Source organism: Benincasa hispida, chromosome 10 (assembly GCF_009727055.1).
Source record: "Benincasa hispida cultivar B227 chromosome 10, ASM972705v1, whole genome shotgun sequence".
In the NCBI taxonomy this organism is placed as follows: Eukaryota; Viridiplantae; Streptophyta; class Magnoliopsida; order Cucurbitales; family Cucurbitaceae; genus Benincasa; species Benincasa hispida.
The window spans coordinates 20,240,890-20,262,856 of NC_052358.1; the positions used below are offsets into that span (position 1 = coordinate 20,240,890).

The following is a 21,967-nucleotide window of genomic DNA, read 5'->3' on the forward strand; positions in this document are numbered from 1 at the left end:
ACGAAATTTTGAGAATATTCTGATTTCCCCATTTTGACGAAATTTTAAGATTTCGAGAAATTTTCGAATATTTTGACAATTTAAAAAAAATCGACTTTTTTTTAAAAAAAAATAAACTAAATTTGCTAAGTTCAAGTTTTTCAATTTTATGGTTATACACAATTCTATAGTTTCAAACGGCAATGTCATTTTCGATAAAAAAAAATTAAGTCTTTTTTATGTGTTACTTTTCTTAACTTTTAACTTTTCTCAAATTTTAGCTTTGTTTACGACTCAAAACTTTCATTTGTAAAGAAATTGAATTTGAAAAAATCACAAAAAAATAAAATATATTTATTTTTAATCATATTCAAATTCTTTCATTAAATTGTCACGTCATTTCACCTCAAAATTGAATTTATGAGTTTTTTTTTTCTTTAACCATTTAAAACTTTTATAATTTTCATATTATATCACCTCAAAATATTCTTAAACTTTATATTATTTTGTAATTATTTTCTATTTTTATTTTAAATTTCTACTCACACCAACATTTACACAGTTTACAATAAACATCTAAATGTTGTCTTACTTTATTTTGTGATTAAATATGATCAATTAGTCTAATTAAATCACAATCAAAATTTTAAATTAATTATAACAATTTTCATCAATTTCTACTAATTTTTGTAATTTTTTCCAAAATTCCATCAATATCGATATCTCCATAAAATCGAGACCTTGATATTTTCGACATCGATATTTTGAACCTTGTTTATACTATATATCACACTATTTTTTAAGCCATCAACAAGTCACTTAACCATCCTCATTTTAACATAAAAGTTGATTTTTAAAACAAATTTGAAATTCAAGAATAACAATGAAACTGCTAAAATACAGAGGACATTAACACATGCCCGCCTAAAGTTTAAAAATATTTCATATAATTTATACTCCATTTTCATATCTAATTCTAATAGGAAGTAATTCATATTACATTAGTACCATATTTTTTTTTCTCAAAAATGCTTTTCTGCATATCAACATAATATAAAATTCATCCTGCCAAAGATGGACACAAACTTGAGGGATCAAGAACTTTATTACTTGATTCAACACTAAGTCTTAAATGTTTTTTTTTAGTAAAAAAAGCTTCTTTTATGACCATCAATAAATGAAGGTAACATACAAACATAATATTAGAAAACTTTCAGATCATTAGTTTTCGTAAACCTGTCCACTGTAATCAATATTAATAACTCAAATTTCCTTGAAATATAGAGGTTCCAATCAAAAAAATATAGCTCCAACCATTAATATCTCAGCTTTATTGATAATGGTTCCTTTCACTTCCTACACTATCCACAAAAAAATTACGATAAAACTATAGTGAAACCTAACGCTATAGGATAGCTCTACTGTCATAGACCTTGTATTACTAACCTCGAGATTAGAGGTTGAATTCCTCCATCCCATATATTGTCAAAAAAATTATATCTAGAAACTACTGTGGAAGATGATTACAGATCCCTTAACAACAACAAAAACTAACAAAAATGTTTGCAACGACCATGGCTACTATAACGAATGCGGCCAAGTCTTGCAACGTGGGAAAGCTGCATTTTGCCGACATGTCGGCCAAGACAACCTCCATGAATCTGTTCAACTTCTAGTATTTTCTGATTCACAACTTGTCGTTCGTCTTCTGTCTGGAATCAACCTTTTCCCGCGGCCTAGAAAGGGAGAGGGGGAAAAGAAAAGGGAAATGTAATGAGTACAAAAGTTGGGAACACAAACTGGGAAAAACAGCACTAACTTAAAGCGTAATATGCAAGTCATTAAGAACATCTGAATCCTACCAAAAATTACAGTAAGGTACTAAAAGCATTCTTCGATCATGCATTTGAATTAGTAAATCTACAAATATAAATAGAATAGAACGAATCCGAGCACTCATGGAAGGCAGAGAGAGAGTTAATGTAGACTATGAGAAAGAAAATTCTTTTGCAAACTTTCAGGTATTAGATAAACATGTGATTGCATCTCAAAATTAATTAAAAGACAATGAATGGAGTAACGTATGTATCTTAGGAGGTGTTTGAGGCATTGAGTTGAGTTCTGGAGTCTGGAGTTAATGTATTAGAGTTAGAAAGCTTGTGTTTGAGGTGTAAAGTTATTTACTTGGAGTTTCTTGATAAATGTGCAAAAGAGAAAATGAGTAGAAAATGGAGTTCCCCTGTAAAAGTACAAACTTCAATAGTGAACACTGTTAAAGTTGGTGAAGTTGAGTTATTAAATATTAAACACAAACTTATGAAGTCGGAGCTGAACACCCCCTTATAAATATTGTGAGGTATCCCATCTTTCCAACGTCAATGCAGGATCCTCAACACCTCACACAGTGCTGTATTTTGTTAACACAGAATGGAAAGAACATCCGTTCGGAAGTACAGAGCAAAAATATTGGAAACAGACACGATCTAACTGATTTACTACTTATCTATCTAATGTATAAGTACTATCATGAAAGTCATATGAATAGAAGGCTTTACGAATACCAAAAGGTTTAATGTAGTTGCCAAAAGGTTTTTTCTTTTCCTGTTAATATGAAAATTATAAACCAAGGCAATAATTAACATGAGGTTTTGCTATGCTTTCGAATAATGTCGTCTTGAACAATATAACAACAGCTAATTGTGGATCGTACCAACCTTTTTCCAGGTTTCTTCCTTCTGTCTGAACAGATACTTGCCATTATCTCATCAATTGACAAGATTTTCTCAAGATTGCTGTCTAATAAGTTGCACCCATTTAAGGCAGCAGATTGAGACAGATCTGGAACATCTGACGCCTTAAGTTCTCCTTTAAGATGTTCCATCAAAACAAACCCTACATTTATAGTACAAGAAATTCAAAATTAATTCCGCAACTAATATGGTAGATAGCAATGCTTTGGCTGTATGATAATGATGCAACAATGTTAGAATGGAATATCGAATCATCGACCTTTAGAATGATAATCGGATTTGGTTCAATAACTAATATAGTAGACAACACTAAACTAATAACGGAACCCTATAGCTATACGATAACAATACTTAGGCGAGAATTTATATATTTGTTTTAGTACAACAATGATAGGGCGGAGGATTAAATTATTGACTTTTGAAATGATAATTGGTATCTTATCCACTTAGTTATGCTTAAATTCGGCAACTCTCTAGACAAAAGGCATAATTTGAGGTAATACAAATAGAAGAAATACAACATACCAATCGCACGTATTGTCTTCAAATCAAATTTCTTAGCTAAATCTTCATGACCAATTACTTTTGCACGTTGAAGAACTAGCATTTTAATGCTAATCAACATATCCTGCCACATACACCCTAATTTAGCAACAAAAAAAATGATAGGAAAATGATAGTAAGAGATTCTCATAAATCAATATATGAGGAAGAAAAACCCACACAACTCACAGTGTCTAAACTTTTGACAAAACATGAGAATGCTAAAACATATCATCGTTCATTGTTATCAAAGCCAAGTAGAAGATATTAATCCTTTTCTAGAGAAAAAAAAACCAAAAAACCAAAACAAAACCAAAACAAAAAAACAAGATTAAAAAAGAACAGGAAATAGTGTAGATATACAACATCCACAAGATGAATGCTCGAATCTTCATAAGCGAAGTTAGCACGTAGACGAAGGCCTGCGATAAGTCAATGACTAATGCAAACATTATCAGAATAATGAGAAATAAGCTCTGATTCCAAATGAACTTACAAGTTCTGATTCAGATAGTGAACAAAGCCAGCTGATATCTTCAATTCTGTTACTCTTCGAAATTTCTTTAGCCTCTTCCATAGAAATCTTCCGCAAAATTACTCCAGAGAAAACTTCCAAGTCAATGATTAAACTGTAAAAACAAGAAGCAATTTTCATCTACTTTCACTAATCTTCCCTAAATTTTAAAAGTAATAAGAAACTAATGTCAGATGATCCTTATCAAAAACATGAAAATACTTTGAGTGACAACTTAAAGGAAAAATCAAAGCTAACTCGCTTCAAACTGTGAAATAGACCAACTATGAAAGTAAAAACTCAACAAAAGTAAATGTGGAAGCTCAAGCTAACACGATTTTCATCAACGATTTCCATGTATGAGCATCGCAATCACATAGAACATTATCACATTGAACAAAAACCACTTCAGTAATTAACCTAAAAATCAGTTACACAACTTTGTTTGACCTATTTAAGGAAAATTTCAAGATTAATATACCAAAATTATTCCTTAAACGTTGTATACCACCTAAGTGATTATATCGATGATCTTGAAACCAAAAGATTCAATTCGTGAGATTAATTTACAACCAAGCAGAAGCTAAACTTCATCAGTAGGGGCTAGTTCAAGAACTCACGAGCTTACCAGCTGCGGCCAACGGAGCGACAACAACTGGGGGAGACAACCGGCGAGGGAGCGGAGGCACTATGGGTTTGTCCTTACTGCTGCTTATAAGAGCATCAAGTCACCAATACAATACAGTGAATTGAATCACACCCAATGACTTTACCGCCGCTTTTCAGCCACTGTAACCAAAGACCCACCACGGGCAAAGCCCTTCCTCCGTCTCTGTTTAGCCTTTCACAATTTCCAGCCCTAAAAGCAAAAACGATAACATAATTTCAAAAATACCCTTGACTGAAAGACTTAAATGCCCTTAACACCGAGCCTCACAAATAAAATCATTTCTTTTATGAATTTTTACATAAAACATCATCTTTACATCATACATTGTGTCAAAAATATTTTCAAATTAAAATTTTTTCAATAAAGACATTTTAGTATTAATTTTGGACAAATTTATCTTTTTTTATTATTTTTATTTTCAATTTTTTATATATTATTTAACTATTTTCGAAAACTTTCTTATAATAGAGAGAGAACTGGATTTATTATGGAGAAGAAAATATGCATTTAATAAGATTTTTTTTTCATATTTTTTCAAATGGAGAGGAGAAAAGACATTTAATATAAGTGTTTATTTTCTATATTTCGTTGGTTTCACATATTGGTTTTTTTTTTTTTGCGAATTCGTGGTTATTTTTAAACATAGTAACGACCCTAGTTTCCTACTATATTCCAGAACGCTACTTTATGCATGCATAAACTTACCGTACAATTTCTTTTAAATCTTCAAATAAAAGAGCTAAAATTTTATTTAATAATGCTCAAACGAGCAAAGATATGAAAACATAATTAAATAATAATAAATAAACTAGAGCAAATAAAATAATTTACTATTCGGGGTACCCCTAAACCCTAGAACTAAAAACAAATGAATGAAATTAAATCGTCAAATAATAAAATTGATATATCGTCAAATAATAATCACTGTCCTGGGCAACCACGTAATAAAATCCAGCCACACTCTCCCATTTCCATTCTGACACATCTAATGGTTGTAGCAAGCTTGTGTAAAACCCCCAATTATTTACACATATAAAAGGAGGGGCAAGATAGGAAAAAAAAGGGAGAATTCGATTAGAATTGAGGGCGAGTCAGCAAGTGAGATGGCAGAGGAGTTAGTGGGAGGTGAAAACGGTTGAAGTGGGCTCAGCTGTGTTTTTTAAAATAGGAAAGAGGAAAAGAATGGAAGGCAGGTAGAAAAATAAGGAAGGAGATTTCCTGGGAAGGGGCTTCTGGAGCTGCCTTAGCGATTTCAGGGATTTTAGTGTTTGTTCTGTATTTTTTCCGAATTTGTTTTCCATTGAAAGAGTGATTGTCGTATCGATCTTTATCTAGAAATTATTACTTAATGAGAAGAATAGTCGATCCTTCATCTAAGCTTTCTGGAACTAGTTTTTTTGGCCTTAATCGTGTGTCTATATTTTGCTTGGAGTTTCTATATCGCAGAGTAAAGGTAGGTGATCGAAGGGTTGTAACAACTTGGTATCAGAGCCGCAACCCTGGGGAAAACGCGCACCATGGCCCAAAAACAATGGGAAGAGAGGATGGAGGCTACGGAGAAGGAAATGGTAGGGCTGAAGGAGCTCTTTGTCAGCCTGTGCAAGAACTTGGAGAAGCTGACCGAGGAGGTTAGAGAGAATAACTTGGCTCGAAAGAAAGGAGAATCGATGCGAACTGAAGGAAGCAATCTCAAGTCGAATGGGAAGACAGAGGAAGCCGAATCTGCTCATATTCCCAACGGAGGTAGCTTGGACAGAGGTAAATATAAACGTTGGGAAATGCCAATGTTCACAGGGGAGAACCCCGAATCCTGGGTTTACCGAGCCGAGCATTACTTTGAAATCCATGAGCTAACGGACGCCGAGAAAGTGAAGGTAGCCATCGTCAGTTTCGCACCGGATGAAGTCGATTGATTTCGATGGAGTAATAATCGTCGATCCATCACTACTTGGGAAGAATTGAAAACCCGGTTATTCGATCATTACCGGAAGGTGGGAGAAGGAAGTTTGTGTGCGTGTTTATTGAAGATCAAACAAGAAGGTACCTACTTGGATTATGTCAGGAAGTTTGTAACATGCTCCGCCCCACTGCCAGAGTTGTCTGAAGAAGTATTAAGAGATGCTTTCTTGAATGGGTTGGAGGCAACCGTACAAGCGGAAGTCATCAACCAAAACCCAAGGACATTGGACGATTGTATGAGGGAAGCTCAATTGGTGAACGACAGAAATTTGGCCCTCAAAATTGCATTGAAAGATCTGGGGGTGAAGGGCCTGAGCAGTAGACAGACCCACCAGGGGAAAAAGGAGTTGATCGAGAAGGTCCAATCCAAGGGAACTAAAGTGTTGCCAATGAAACAGGTTGACATACCTGTGAAGTCTTTCCTAGCCAAGAAGGAAGCACCGGTCAAGCGTTTGTCTGATGCCGAATTCAGAGATAGGCTCGCCAGCTAATGAAGAGGAAGAAACAGGGGCATAAGTGTAAGTTTCGTGAGAATCGCCAGCTAATGCTATTCATCACTAATGAAGAGGAAGAAACAGGGGAGGAGATAGGTGAGGCAAAAGAAGAAAAACTAGAGCTTAATAATGTAGAGTTTGGGGAGAAGGTAGAGTTAGCACTAAATTCATTACTAGGTTTCTCCGCGAAAGGGCGAATTAAGGGAAGGGAAGTACTAGTCCTCATTGATTCAGAGGCAACACATAATTTCATCCACCAAGATACGGTCAGGGAGCTGCGCATTCCAACAGAGAAGCACACCAGGTTTGGGGTGGTTATCGAAAATGGGAGTGAAATAGAAAGGAAGGGGAGGATTTGCAGGGGAGTGGAACTCAATTTACCTGGGCTGAAGGTGAAGGCTGACTTCTTAGCAATCAAATTAGGCCGAATGAATGCGGTTTTAGGCATGCCATGGCTATGCTCGACAGGGTTTATGGGAATCCATTGGCCAACTTTAACCATGAATTTTTGGGCCGAGGGCTCTCACGTCATGTTACAAAGGGATCCGTCTCTAACCAAGGCAAAAGTGACTTACAAAATGTTGAGTAAGCAGTGGGAGGATGATGATATGGGATTTCTAGTCAACTTTCAGCAACTTGAAATTGAGCAAGAGACGGAGGACAGTAGGCAAGAGGAAGGAGAAATGAATTCTGACTTACCACTAATGATTCGAGCACTTCTGGAACAAAATCAGGACATCTTCGAGCTGCCATCTACCCTACCTCCTCAGAGATCAGTAGACCACCACATTAATATCCAAGAAGGGACTAACCCCATTAATGTAAGGCCATAAAGTACGGATACGCGCAAAAAGAAGAAATAGAGAGGCTGGTTCAAGAGATGTTGCAAGCAGGATTTATTTGACCTAGCAGAAGTCCATACTCGAGCCCGGTGCTTTTAGTCAAAAAGAAGGACGGGGGATGGCGATTCTGTGTGGATTATAGAAAGCTAAACCAAGCCACGGTAGCGGATAAGTTCCCTATACTAATGATAGAGGAACTACTGGACGAACTACATGGAGCCACTATTTTCTCCAAGCTAGACCTCAAATCAAGCTATCACCAAATCAGAATGAGAGAGGGAGACATTGAGAAAACGGCCCTTCCTACACATGAAGGGCATTATGAGTTTCTTGTCATGCCTTTCGGTCTCACAAATGCACCAGCCACCTTCCAGTCGTTGATGAACCAGGTTTTTAGACCCTTTTTACGTCGTTTTGTCCTTGTTTTCTTTGATGACATTCTAGTTTATAGCCCTGATGTTTCCACACATGAATCACATTTAGGGATAGTGTTCAGCATCCTTGGAGAACATAAATTGTATGCTAACCAGAAGAAATGTGTTTTTTGTCAAGAAATGATTCAGTACTTGGGTCATCTAATCTCTGCCAGTGGGGTAGAAGCGGATGGAGATAAAATTAAGGCAATGGTCAACTGGCCACAACCGAAGAACATCACTAAATTGAGGGGGTTCTTAGGTCTAACAGGGTACTACCGTCAGTTTGTGAAGGGTTATAGTAGTCGAGCTGCTCCTCTCACCAAGTTACTCCAAAAGAATGGCTTTAGATGGGATGAGGAAGCCACCGAAGCTTTTGAGGATCTCAAGAGGCAGATGATTTCATGTCTTGTTTTGGCCCTACCAGATTTCAGCAAACCGTTTATCATAGAAACTCGTGCCTTCGGAGTAGGATTAGGGGTTGTGCTCACCCAGGGAGACCGACCGATAGCATATTTCAGTCAAAAGTTGTCCTCAAGGGCACAAGCCAAGTCTGTGTACGAAAGAGAGCTGATGGCCATAGTCTTGGCAGTCCAAAAATGGAGGCATTACCTACTTGGAGGGAAGTTCACAGTCATCTCTAATTAGAAAGCCTTGAAATTTCTCACTGAACAAAGGGAGGTCCAACCGCAGTTTCAAAGGTGGCTAACTAAGCAGCTAGGCTACAATTTCGAGATCCTCTATCAGTCGGGACTGTCCAATAAAGCAGCAGATGCTCTAACTATAGTTCAAGAGGCTCCGGAATTACAAAGTTTAGTATCCTCAGCAGTAGTAGACCTAGATGTGATCTTGAGGGAAGTGGAGGAGGATGAAGAACTCCAAAGAATTATAACCACACTGAAGGAGGATCTGGAAGGGAAACCACCATAAGAGTGGAGGAACCAAAGGCTATTGTACAAGGGGAGGTTAGTAATTCCACGAAACTCATCTCTGATTCCTTCATTGCTGCACACCTTTCATGACTCCGTGTTGGGGGGCCATTCTGGGAGTTTTCTAATAAAGATACATACAAGAGATGAATGGGAGAGTTCATCTTGGACAGGGATGAAACCTGATATCCAAAAGTATGTAGAAGGCTGTGAGGTTTGTCGACGAACAAGACTGAATCACTATCTCGACGGCGGGCTACTACTCTGTTGCCAATTCCCGAGTTTTCGTTGGAAGAATGGACTATGGATTTCATTAGGGTTGCCAAAGAGTGGGGGGTTCAATTTGATCCTTTTGTTGTTTGACCGGCTCAGCAAGTATGGACACTTTATGGCTTTGGGGCACCCATTACTGCAAAGCAAGTAGCATATTGTTTCATTAAAGAATGGTTAACTCATGGAGTTCTAAGTCCTATCACAACCTGATAGGGACAAAAAATTTTTAAGCAATTTCTGGAGGGAAATGTTCACATTATTGGGAACAAAACTGAGGAGGAGCACAGCATTTCACCCTCAAACCAACGGACAGACCGAGAGAGTTAATCGTTGTTTGGAGACCTATTTGAGGCGTTTTTGTAACGAACAGCCCACCCGCTAGAACAAACATTGCTTGGAAGGGAGTAGTTCTAATTGATTGATGGAAAGTGGTATTATACCACAGCTCGACCCATAGTACACTACGGAGATCGAAAGCCTTCTAATAACAGTGTTGAACAGCAGTTAAAAGACAGAGACTTGGCTTTGAACACCCTCAAGGAACACCTAGCGATTGCTCAGAACCGTATGAAGAAACAAGCAGATTTACATCGTCGAGAATTAGAGTTTGAGGTGGGAGATGAGGTATTTCTCAAACTACGACCCTATAGGCAACGAACTCTAGTTAAAAGAAGTGAAAAGTTGTCCCCTAAATTTTATGGGCCATATACAATATCTGAGAGGATTGGGGAAGTAGCCTATCGTTTGAATTTACCAACTGAGGCCGCCATTCACAATGTATTTCATGTCTCTCAACTAAAAAAGAAGCTAGGCCAAACGCAGCAAGTTCAACACATTCCCCCTATGCTGACAGAAGAATTTGAACTCCAAGTCAATCCAGAACTAGTGTTGGGAGTAAGATGGAATAGTGAGACAGATGTGCAAGAGTGGCTAGTTAAATGGAAAGGTCTACCCGAAAGTGAGGCAACATGGGAGTCTACCCCTGCAATGAGACAGCAATTTCCAACTTTCCACCATGAGGACAAGGTGTGTTTCGAGAGGGAAGGAATTGTAAAACCCCCAATTATTTACACATATAAAAGGAAGGGCAAGATAGGAAAAAAATGGGAGAATTCGGTTAGAATTGAGGGTGAGTCAGCAAGTGAGATGGCAGAGGAGTTGGTGGGAGGTGAAAACGATTGAAGTGGGCCCAAGTGTGTTTTTTAAAATAGGGAAGAGGAAAAGAATGGAAGGCATGTAAAAAAATAAGGAGATTCTTGGGAAGGGGCTTCCGGAGCTGCCTTAGCAATTTCAGGGATTTTAGTGTTTGTTCTGTATTTTTTCCGAATTTGTTTTCCATTGAAAGAGTGATTGTCGTATCGATCTTTATCCAGAAATTATTACTTAATGAGAAGAATAGTCAATCCTTCATCTAAGCTTTCTGGAACTAGTTTTTGGAGGGGAAAGGTAGATGATCGAAGGGTTGTAACAGCTTGTTATCTTCTGCCTCGGGGCTTTCACCTGCTGACAGACTAAAAATCTACTGACATATTCAGCTATCTCCCTTTTCATATCGGGCCACCAGTAATACCGTTTCACATCTTGATACATTTTGGTACTACCTGGGTGCATCGAGAATAGAGAGTTATGAGCTTCCACCAACAGTTCCCCTTTCAAGCCATCATCTGCTGGGACGCACAACCGTCCCTGATACAAAAGACCCTTGTCCACTGACACAAAAAATTCACTTGCTTGACCTAACCCTACCTGACGACACTTCTGAACCAAGTCAGGATCACTCTGTTGTGCATCAATAATCTGTTGCCTCAAGGTTGGTTGCACTGTCAACTGGGCTAGCTGCGAAGTGACTTCCCCCACTGCCACCGCAATCTCTACTCGTTCCAGATCTTTACAGAACTGAACTTGCTTAGTGATCAAGGCAGCCGAATGAGCTACCTTTCGACTGAGGGCATCGGCTACCACATTCACCTTACCTGGGTGGTAAAGGATCACAGTTATAACCCTTTACTAACTCAAGCCACCTGCACTGCATCATGTTTAACTCTTTTTGGGTGAAGAAGTATTTCAGACTCTTGTGGTCAGTGAACACTTGGATCTTTTCCCCATATAAGTAGTGTCTCCAAATTTTCAGGGCAAACACTACCGCTACCAATTCCAAGTCGTGGGTAGGATAGTTACGCTCATGGTTCTTCAATTGGCGGGAGGTGATAACTTGTAGAAATACAAGTCATTTATGTTGTTTTATTTAGATATTGCGGCAAAAAGAGAAAGTTGCGTCGATAATATAAAAATTGGATAAGAAATACGAAAATTATGAAATGTCGTCAACACACCCACTACCACCATTGTGATGGCGAATAGAATGTTTCAGTCTCTATTTTGCAGGAAATAGGTCACTGCATGCGTTAATGGCTCGAAGACAAAATGTATAACGCATCTACATCGCATGCGCCCATCAATCAAGAACGAAGAGATGATCAACGCAATGACGGCGCATGCGACAATCGATCAAGAGCTTTAGCGATCAACACATTCCAACCGTATGCGGTAATAAAAAACAACACCGCATGCAGCGATAGATCGAAGATGTGAAGAGCAACGCATTCGCGGACGATTCTGATAAGTATATAGCTTTTAGTTGTGCAATTCTAATGGATTGATCGTGTAACAGAAAGGAATTTTCCATTCTGCCATTGTAGGAACTAACATAATTAGACAGTGGGGACCACAAATTCAAAGAGCCAAGGTCTCACCTATAAATAGCTTCCTCAAACTCGTTGAAAAATATACAGAGATATACTGATACTAGGGAGAGAGAGAGTTTGGTCTAAAGTGACTTTACAGAGTAAATCCGGGAGAACTACGAGACAAGGCTGAAAAATGAGTCTCCGAGCAAGGAATTCTTCCGATTCCCGAAGCTGAAGTTCTGTGCAAAAGGTCAATTCTACCGAGAAAGCAAACCTGAGAATTGCACAACTGTTTCACCATAGACAACTGTATTTCTACAAGTTATCACCTCCCACCAATTGAAGAACCATGAGCGCAACTATCCTGTCCATGACTTGGAATTGGCAGCGGTAGTGTTTGCCCTGAAAATCTGGAGACACTACTTATATGGGGAAAAGATCCAAGTGTTCACCGACCACAAGAGTCTGAAATACTTCTTCACCCAAAAAGAGTTAAACATGAGGCAGCGCATGTGGCTCGAGTTAGTAAAGGATTATGACTGCGATCCTCTACCAACCAGGTAAGGCGAATGTGGTAGCCAATGCCCTCAGCCGAAAGATAGCTCATTCGGCTGCCTTGATCACTAAGCAGGTTCAGTTGTGTAAAGATCTGGAACGAGCAGAGATTGCGGTGGCAGTGAGGGAAGTCACTTCGTAGTTAGCCCAGTTGACAGTACAACCAACCTTGAGGCAGCAGATTATTGATGCACAGCAGAGTGATCCTGACCTGGTTCAGAAGTGTCGTCAGGTAGGGTTAGGTCAGGCAAGTGAATTTTCTGTGTCAGTGGACAAGGGTCTTTTGTATCAGGGACGGTTGTGTGTCTTAGCAGATGATGGCTTCAAAGGGGAACGGTTGGCGGAAGCTCATAACTTTCCATTCTCGATGCACCCAAGTAGTACCAAAATGTACCAATATGTGAAATGGTATTACTGGTGGCCCAATATAAAAAGGGAGATAGCTGAATATGTCAGTAGATTTTTAGTCTGTCAACAGGTGGAGGCCCCGAGGCAGAAGATAACAAGCTTGCTACAACCATTAGATGTGTCAGAATGGAAATGGGAGAGTGTGGCTATGGATTTTATTACGTGGTTGCCCAGGACAGTGATTATTATTTGACGATATATCAATTTTATTATTTGACGATTTAATTTCATTCATTTGTTTTTAGTAGGATTTAGGGGTATCCCGAATAGTAAATTATTTTATTTTATTTTGCTCTAGTTTATTTATTATTATTTAATTAAGTTTTCATATCTTTGCTCGTTTGAGCATTATTAAATAAAATTTTTGCTCTTTTATTTGAAGATTTAAAAGAAATGGTACGGTTAAGTCTATGCATGCATGAAAGTAGCGTCCTGGAATATAGTAGGAAACTAGGGTCGTTACTATATTTTAAATAACCATGAATTCGCAAAAAAAAAAAAAAAAAAACAATACGCGAAACCAACAAAATATAGAAAATAAATTTATATTAAATGTATTTTCTCTCTCCATTTGAAAATATGAAAAAAAAAATCTTATTAAATACATATTTTCTCTCCATAATAAATCTAGTTTCTCTCTATTATTAAGAAAGTTTCGAAAATAGGTAAATATATATAAAAATTGAGAATAAAAATAATAAAAAAAGATAAATTTGTCCAAAAATAATACCAAAATGTCTTTATTGAAAAAATTTTAATTTAAAAATATTTTTGAAATATATGGCGTAAAGATGATGTTTTATGTAAAAATTCATAAAAGAAATGATTTTATTTGTGAGGCTCGGTGTTAAGGGCATTTAAGTCTTTCAGTCAAGGGTATTTTTGAAATTATATTATCGTTTTTGCTTTTAGGGCTGGAAATCGTGAAAGGCTAAACAGAGACGGAGTAAGGGCTTTGCCGACGGGGGGTCTTCGATTACAGTGGCTGAAAAGCGACGGTAAAGTCATTGGGTGTGATTCAATTCACTGTATTGTATTGGTGACTTGATGCTCCTATAAGCAGCAGTAAAGACAAACCCATAGTGTCGCTACTCCCTCGTCGATCGTCTCCCCCAGTTGTTGTCGCTCCATTGGCCGCCGCTGGTAAGCTCGTGAGTTCTTAAACCAGCCCCTACTGATGAAGTTTAGCTTCTGCTTGGTTGTAAATTAATCTCACGAATTGAATCTTTTGGTTTCAAGATCATCGATATAATCACTTAGGTGGTATACGGCAAGCGTGTAAGGAATAATTTTGGTATATTAACCTTGAAATCTTCCTTAATAGGTCAAACAAAGTTGTGTAACTAATTTTTAGGTTAATTACTGAGGTGGTTTTTGTTCAATGTGATAATGTTCTACGTGATTGTGATGCTCATACATGGAAATCGTTGATGAAAATCGTGTTAGCTTGAGCTTCCACATTTACTTTTGTTGAGCTTTTACTTTCATAGTTGGTCTATTTCACAGTTTGAAGCGAGTTAGCTTTGATTTTTCCTTTAGGTTGTCACTCAAAGTATTTTCATGTTTTTTATAAGGATCATCTGACATTAGTTTCTTATTACTTTTAGAATTTAGGGAAGATCAATGAAAGTAGATGAAAATTGCTTCTTGTTTTTACAGTTTAATCATTGACTTGGAAGTTCTCTCTGGAGTAATTTTGCGGAAGATTTCTATGGAAAAGGCTAAAGAAATTTTGAAGAGTAACAGAATTGAAGATATCAGTTGGCTTTGTTCACTATCTGAATCAGAACTTGTAAGTTCATTTGGAATCAGAGCTTATTTCTCATTATTCTGATAATGTTTGCATTAGTCATTGACTTATTGCAGGCCTTCGTCTACATGCTAACTTCGCTTATGAAGATTCGAGCATTCTTCTTGTGGATGTTGTATATCTACACTGTTTCCTATTCTTTTTTAATCTTGTTTTTTTGTTTTTTTTTTTTTTTTTGGTTTTTTTCTCTAGAAAATGATTAATATCTTCTACTTGGCTTTGATAACAATGAACGATGATATGTTTTAGCATTCTCATGTTTTGTCAAAAGTTTAGACACTATGAGTTGTGTGGGTTTTTCTTCCTCATATATTGATTTATGAAAATCTCTTACTATCGTTTTTATTGTTGCTGAATTATTGTGTATGTGGCAGGATATGCTGATTAGCATTAAAATGCTAGTTCTTCAACGTGCAAAAGTAATTGGTCATGAAGATTTAGCTAAGAAATTTGATTTGAAGACACTACGTGCTATTGGTATGTTGTATTTCTTCTATTTGTATTACGTCAAATTATGCCTTTTGTCTAGAGAGTTGCCGAATTTAAGCATAACTAAGTGGATAAGATACCAATTATCATTTCAAAAGTCAATGATTTAATCCTCCACCCTACCATTGTTGATCTAAAACAAAAATATAAATTCTCGCCTGAGTATTGTTATCGTATAGCTATAGGGTTCCGTTATTAATTTAGTGCTATCTACTATATTAGTTATTGAACCAAATCCGATTATCATTCTAAAGGTCGATAATTCGATATTCCATTCTAACATTGTTGTATAGAAAGTCAATGTAAATTCTCTCTCTACTTTCTAGCATCATTATCATATAACCAAAGCATTGCTATCTACCATATTAAAGGCAGCCGAATGAGCTACCTTTCGACTGAGGGCATCGTCTACCACATTCGCCTTACCTAGGTGGTAGAGGATATCGCAGTCAATCCTTTACTAACTTGAGCCATCTGTACTGCCTCATGTTTAACTCTTTCTGGGTAAAGAAGTATTTCAGACTCTAGTGGTCAGTGAAAACTTGGATCTTTTCCCCATACAAGTAGTGCCTCCAAATCTTCAGGGCAAACACTATCGCTGCTAATTCCAAGTCGTGGGTATGATAGATGCGCTCATGGTTCTTCAACTGGTGGAAGGCATAGGCGACCACCCTACCATGTTGCATAAGCACGCAACCCAAACCCTTCTTAGAAGCATCACTGTAGATCACAAAGTTCCCGGAGCCGTCTGGTACAGTGAGAACCGGGGCTGAGACCAACCTCTGCTTGAGGTCCTGAAAACTGTCCTTGTAAGCTTTGCTCCAAACAAACGAAGCTCCCTTCCTGGTTCGTTGGGTCAACGGCGTGGCCATGCTGGAGAAATTCTCTACAAACCTACGATAGTATCCAGCCAATCGCAGGAAGTTACACACCTCACTGACCATTGTATGGCGGGGCCAATTGGTAACGGCCTCAATCTTAGCTGGATCCACTGAAACCTCGTCCTCCGACACCACGTTCCGTAGCCAGAACTCGCACTTAGAAAACTTGCATACAGTTTGTTTTCCCTCAGTATTCCTAGGACCTTCCTAAGATGTTCCTCATGTTCCACTTCTGTCTTGGAGTATACGAAAATGTCATCAATAAAAATGATTACAAAGGCGTCTAGGAAGTCCTTGAACACCTGGTTCATCAAATCCATAATACCGCTGGATCATTGGTCAGACCAAAAGACATTACAATGAACTCGTATTGCTCGTATCTGGATCGAAATGCAGTCTTCGGAATATCACTGTCCCTGATCCGTAGGTCAATCTTGGGAAATACGGTAGCACCCTATAGCTGGTCAAACAGGTCATCGATTCTAGGAAGTGGGTACTTATTCTTAATGGTCACCTTATTCAACTCCCTGTAGTCTATGCATAAACGTAATGACCCATCCTTTTTCTTCACAAACAATACTGATGCACCCCACGGAGAAACACTGGGTCGAATGAACCCTTTATCAAGTAGTTCCTGCAATTAAACTTTCAATTCTTTCAATTCTGTCGGAGCCATTCTGTACGGAGCTTTGGATATAAGGATAGTGTCTGGCTCCAGTTCAATCGTAAAATCAATCTCCCTTGGCGGAGGCAATCCTGGAAGTTCTTCTGAAAATACATCGGGATAATCTCTCATAACTAGTTCAGAGGTTAATGCAACCTCGGTTTCCCTTGTGTCAACTACGCTAGCCAAGATACTCCAGACACCTTGGCTAATCAATCTTTTGGCCTTAACTACTGAAATCACCTTAGGCAAAACTATCGGCCCGGCCCCTTTGAACTTAAAGCTGGCTTCTCTAAGGGGTTAAAATTCACCTCCTTACGAGAACAGTCTATACTAGCATGGTTGGCAGCCAACCAATCTATGCCTAGAATTACATCGAAATCACGCATGTCTAATACTATCAGAGTCACATCAAGGGTGCGGTTTGTTATTTTTAACTAACATGCTTTTATCTTTTTCACTGGCTATCATAATTTCTCCCGACGGTGTAGACACTAACAAAACATAGCCCAAAGGCTCCAAAACTAACATGGCATGCTTTACGAACAACGAAGAAATGAAAGAGTGGCACGAGCCAGAGTCAAATAATGTCAAGGTATAGTGCCCCAAGATTGGAAGCATACCTGTCACCACTGTTCCCGAGTGCTCAGCTTCCCGACGACTGGTGGCATATACTCGACCCTACTGCTGCTGTGGTTTGAACTACCCTGATGCGAACTCGGGGGCTGACCCCCCGCACTTCCAGAACCACTACTAGGGCATTGATCTGCCGTATGCCCTATCTGCTTACATCTGAAGCATGTCCCCGTGCCAATCAGACAGCATCCCCAATGACGTTTCCCACAAGACTTGCATACCAGCCTTTCCCTCCAAACTCCTCCTGAAGTCGTAGCCTGTCGTTGAGCATGCCCTACTGACCTGCTTGTACTCGGGACCTTCTACGAAGGTCCCGGAGCTTTCTGCTCAACCTTCCTCTTCTAGCCGGGGTCCGGTTCCTCCGTCAGGGACTTTAGGAAATCTATCCCTAAAGGACAACTCACGCATGCTGCCGCTCAGAAGGTTGCGGCGTAGGTGGGAGGCTCCAAGGCTTGCACGATGCCTCGCACCCCGTCTCAGAGTCCTTGCACAAACATTTCAACCCTCTTTGCCTCAGTAGACACCAGGTCAAGGGTAAAACAAGACAACTTATCAATCTCCTCTTCATACTCTTCCACTGTCATGGCTCCCTACTTCAAGTTCATGAACTCAGCCTGCTTGTTATACCTGTCTCTTATACACATCTAGATGTGTATAAGAGACAGACTTATAATATTCCTACTTATATTGCTCCACTGTCATGGCTCCCTACTTCAAGTTCATGAACTCAGCCTGCTTGTTATACCTCACATGAGCAGACAAGTAGTTCTCATAAAACCGCTCCTTGAACTAATCCCACGTGGCTTGGCCTCCACCGACTTCTATCATTCTCTCAATCGAGCGCCACCAGCGCTTGGCATTGTCGATGAGAACCAACCCGCTTTGACGTCCATAGACAGCAAACGCCACCTCATGTACTGGAAGATCCCTTCAACAGTGGACAACCACAATTATGCATTTGTAGGGTCTTTCAACGATCCGTTAAATGTCGGGGGATCATACTTCTTGAAATCTCACAGGTATCCAGCTTCCAACGAAAGGCCTACCACGGTCTGACTCGTGGCCTTATCCTGATCCTGAACTGGTGGTAACGGGATTGACGAGGATGGCGCCTGCTGTGACTATACGTGCTGGGCGATCTGCTCGGCCACCATGCCCCTTAGTTGTCCCACCACGGCCTACGTGACGACGTTCCCAATAGCTGCAGCCATAGCCGTATATTCTACTAGAATTTCTGAGGACGACGATCCTGGTAGGGGTACAGTCGAAGTTCGAGGCCCGCTTCTTAGTCTAACCCTCTGCCAAGTTGACCTAGAGGCGTCACGAAGTGGCGGGTCCCGCACCTCTTAACTCTGCACCTCGAGTTCTTGCAGGTCAAGGTCCCGCTCCCCAACTACTTTCCTGCCTCGACTACCCCTTCCTCTAGTTTGTGGTGCCATACCTGGTGACCATACGCAACACTTTAATACACACTACACTGGCAGGGTAAACCATCAAATGACAGCACACAAGTAGGATTTCATGGATATATATATTTTTCTAAAGGTTTTAAAACAACATACCTGGCGATGACGAAAGATCCATTTGTGGCCATAAGGAACAGATTAGACTCATGATGTAAGTCAGTCTACAGAACCTAAAACTTAGGGTCTGATACCAATTGTAACGACCTTAGTTTCCTACTACATTCTAGGACGCTACTTCATGCATGCATAGGCTTAATCGTACCTTTTAGACCATCATAAACAAGAGCCAAAATTTTACTTAATAATGCTCAAACGAGCAAATATATGAAAACATAATTAAACAATAAAAAATAAACTAAAGAAAAATAAAATAAAATAATTTACTATTCGGGTACCCCTAAACCCTACTAAAAACAAATGAATGAAATTAAATCATCAAATAATAAAATTGATATATTTTGCATAAAAGTGTAAGACGCCTAAGTCCTAAACCAGATTTTAAAACATAATACGTGAATCGCCATTATTACTCTTACATGAAAAATAGGGAAAGAAAATGGTGAGTATAAAAAATATACTCATGCCCAATGGTACACTAACAGCCACTAAAATCTTAAGCACATTCAGTACATCAAACATAAGTATGCAATCAAGGTCATGACTCAGCATCAAACTTTAACACCGTTACCCATACTTCAATCAATTGTAACACCGTTACCCATACTTCAATCAATTGTTTCATTATCGCATATCCCCTTAACCCTTACGTCCATCACAGTATGATTACTTCAAATTCAGCACAAAAACCCATAACAAATCTCATCACAATTTCACATATGGCATAAAAAAATTCCTCGGTAGACTTATTAAAATCAAGGGCAACCATAAACCACTTACCTCAGGATACCACACTATCTCAAAAACGAGATCTTACTCCGCTCGAGAACTTACTTCCTTCACCGTTCCTGAAACCAATCACAAATTAGGCCCAAGAACCCCAAAAGACAGTAATCTGCCAAAAGGGAACCGAAACTTACCCCCAAACAGTAGAATCAGGCAGAACCAACCAGGCAACAACCGACACTGTTCTGGTGTGCAAACGAACGGGGTGAGCGATCTGACGCGCGTTGGGCTTCGACTATCGACGGAACACTGACGTGCGGCGGACGATCAGAGACGGAAGGGGAGCTCGGCGCGGCTGGAATGACGGAGAGGCTCGCGACTTCACGCTCGGCTGTTACAGCTCGGTCGACGACGAAGACGAGGGCCTCATGAACCCCGGCTTCAATGGCTTCGTCTGCGTCGGGTCGAGCGACGGTCCTGAGAAGAATCGGCGAACTCGCGCGACTGACGACGGAGATCGGCGAAGAGACTTGGTTGACGGCGAACGGCGGCGACTGGAAGGCTCGATCGGCGACTGAAGGAAAAAATTTGAAAAAAAAAAAAAGAAGGGTGGGGAGGGGGGCGGCTGGAGGAGGAAGAAGAAGAAAAAGAAAAAAATTTCTCTTTTTTTTTTCTTTTTTGCACGCATCCCAAGACCCTTTAAAACCCTAATTTCTTCCTCCCAAAATAATGAACGGTTTTCCTTTTTAACAAAATAAAATAAAATAAAATAAATAAATTCTAGGGCCATTAAAACATTTTTATTAAGTATTTGAAAATATTCTAACCAGTATATGAAATATACCATGATATATAAGTCAAAGATTGATTCAATACTTGACGTAAATTATCGTATAATCTAATATATGAAATATACCATAATATATAAATAATACTGACTTAATGTTCGACATAGATCGCAATATATCATAAATTTCATTTACAGTATATATATCAATTTAATCAATCAGAAATCCCAACACATCAAAATTTATATATATCACAATACATAAAATTCAAATAGAAAAATTCAATTAATTTTTATATTCTTACAAATACCTTGAAATACTGTCAATATACCTTGGAACATAAACAAACTTAAGATTAGTAGATATTACAATGTACAAAATTAAGAGTATATATTGTTTCTCGATTGAATCCAACAGGCGAATGGCGACGGTAGCAGCCGGCCGAATGGTGGCATCGAACGACGGACTGGTGAACGACGACAGCAGCGGTCGGCCAAATCCGACGGGCAAACGACAGCTGTAGAGAGGTGTGAAATCGTCGGGAGGAGAAAAAAGATGGAGGAGGAAGGAGAAGAGATAGGGAGGAGGGAGAAAGGGGAAATTGATGAGTCAATGATTTTTCTTTTTTAAAAAAGAAACATTAATAGGGATGAAGGCTTGCATAAAGGAGAAAGAATCACTTATTGTGTGAGACCAAGAGCTAAATTGTAAATAGCACTGATATTAGTGAAAAAACAAAATCCAATGGGCATTTTTTGTTTAAAAAAAAAAAGAATATTCAAGACATTAATGTAATATAGCTCCTATTTTAAGGTCTTTTATATCAAAATTTCTTTTATTAACAACCATGTTTGTTAATGGACCTTAGTCTTTAATTGGGGGGGATTGGTGAACGATGACAGCAGCGGTCGGCCAAATTCGACGGGCAAACGATGACAACAGAGGGGTGTGAAGATGGAGGAGGAAGGAGAAAAAGGGATGAAGGCTTGCATGAAGGAAAGAGAATTACAGTTGTATATATATATTTGTGTGTGAGACCAAGACCTAAATTGTAAATACCACTGATATTAGTGGAAAAACAAAATCCAATAGACCTTTTTTGTTTAAAAAAATGAAATATTCAAGACATTAATGTAATATGCTCATATTTTAAGGTCTTTTATATCAAAATTCCTTTTTTTTTTAACAACCATGTTTGTTTATGGACCTTAGTCTTTAGGGGGGGTTCTATCTATCTAATAGTCTATCACAATTTATCGTAGATAGACAGTGAAATTTTGTTATATCATGTAAATATTTTGGTCATTTATTATATTTGAAAACAACCCAAAATTTCACCAATATAAAAATTGGAGGGTTGATTCTTACAATTCG

General features: G+C 38.7%; 2 protein-coding genes across 6 annotated transcripts; both read right to left on the reverse strand.

The window, feature by feature from the left end:
• Positions 1-1,281: 1,281 nt before the first annotated feature.
• Positions 1,282-20,478, reverse strand: LOC120089238. 5 transcript variants are annotated; one of them, XM_039046655.1, is made up of 7 exons: positions 20,000-20,477; positions 19,860-19,927; positions 4,415-4,645; positions 3,769-3,901; positions 3,255-3,357; positions 2,694-2,871; positions 1,282-1,715 (listed from the first exon to the last, which is right to left on the reverse strand). In XM_039046655.1, exons 4-7 carry the CDS (start codon positions 3,847-3,849, stop codon positions 1,667-1,669), a joined length of 411 nt encoding a protein of 136 aa, XP_038902583.1. In that variant the 5' UTR covers positions 3,850-3,901; positions 4,415-4,645; positions 19,860-19,927; positions 20,000-20,477; the 3' UTR covers positions 1,282-1,666. The 5 variants fall into 5 exon arrangements, with proteins under 5 accessions (XP_038902583.1, XP_038902584.1, XP_038902585.1 ...); XM_039046656.1 differs by having other exon boundaries at positions 4,407-4,645; XM_039046657.1 differs by lacking the exons at positions 19,860-19,927; positions 20,000-20,477 and adding exons at positions 17,484-18,123; positions 18,242-18,347.
• On the reverse strand, positions 10,774-11,712 carry LOC120088963. The gene is made up of 2 exons (XM_039046399.1): positions 11,700-11,712; positions 10,774-11,339 (listed from the first exon to the last, which is right to left on the reverse strand). The coding sequence occupies exons 1-2, from the start codon at positions 11,710-11,712 to the stop codon at positions 10,774-10,776; spliced, it is 579 nt and encodes a 192-aa protein (XP_038902327.1).
• Positions 20,479-21,967: the final 1,489 nt, after the last annotated feature.

Coding starts and splice junctions, on each gene's coding strand:
- LOC120089238 (XM_039046658.1), bottom strand. CDS start 3,849: ATGGAAGAGGCTAAAGAAATTTCGAAGAGTAACAGAATTGAAGATATC. Junction 2,872..3,254: donor GAAGACAATACGTGCGATTG/GTATGTTGTATT, acceptor CTATAAATGTAG/GGTTTGTTTTGATGGAACAT. Junction 1,716..2,693: donor AGGAAGAAACCTGGAAAAAG/GTTGGTACGATC, acceptor CTCCCTTTCTAG/GCCGCGGGAAAAGGTTGATT.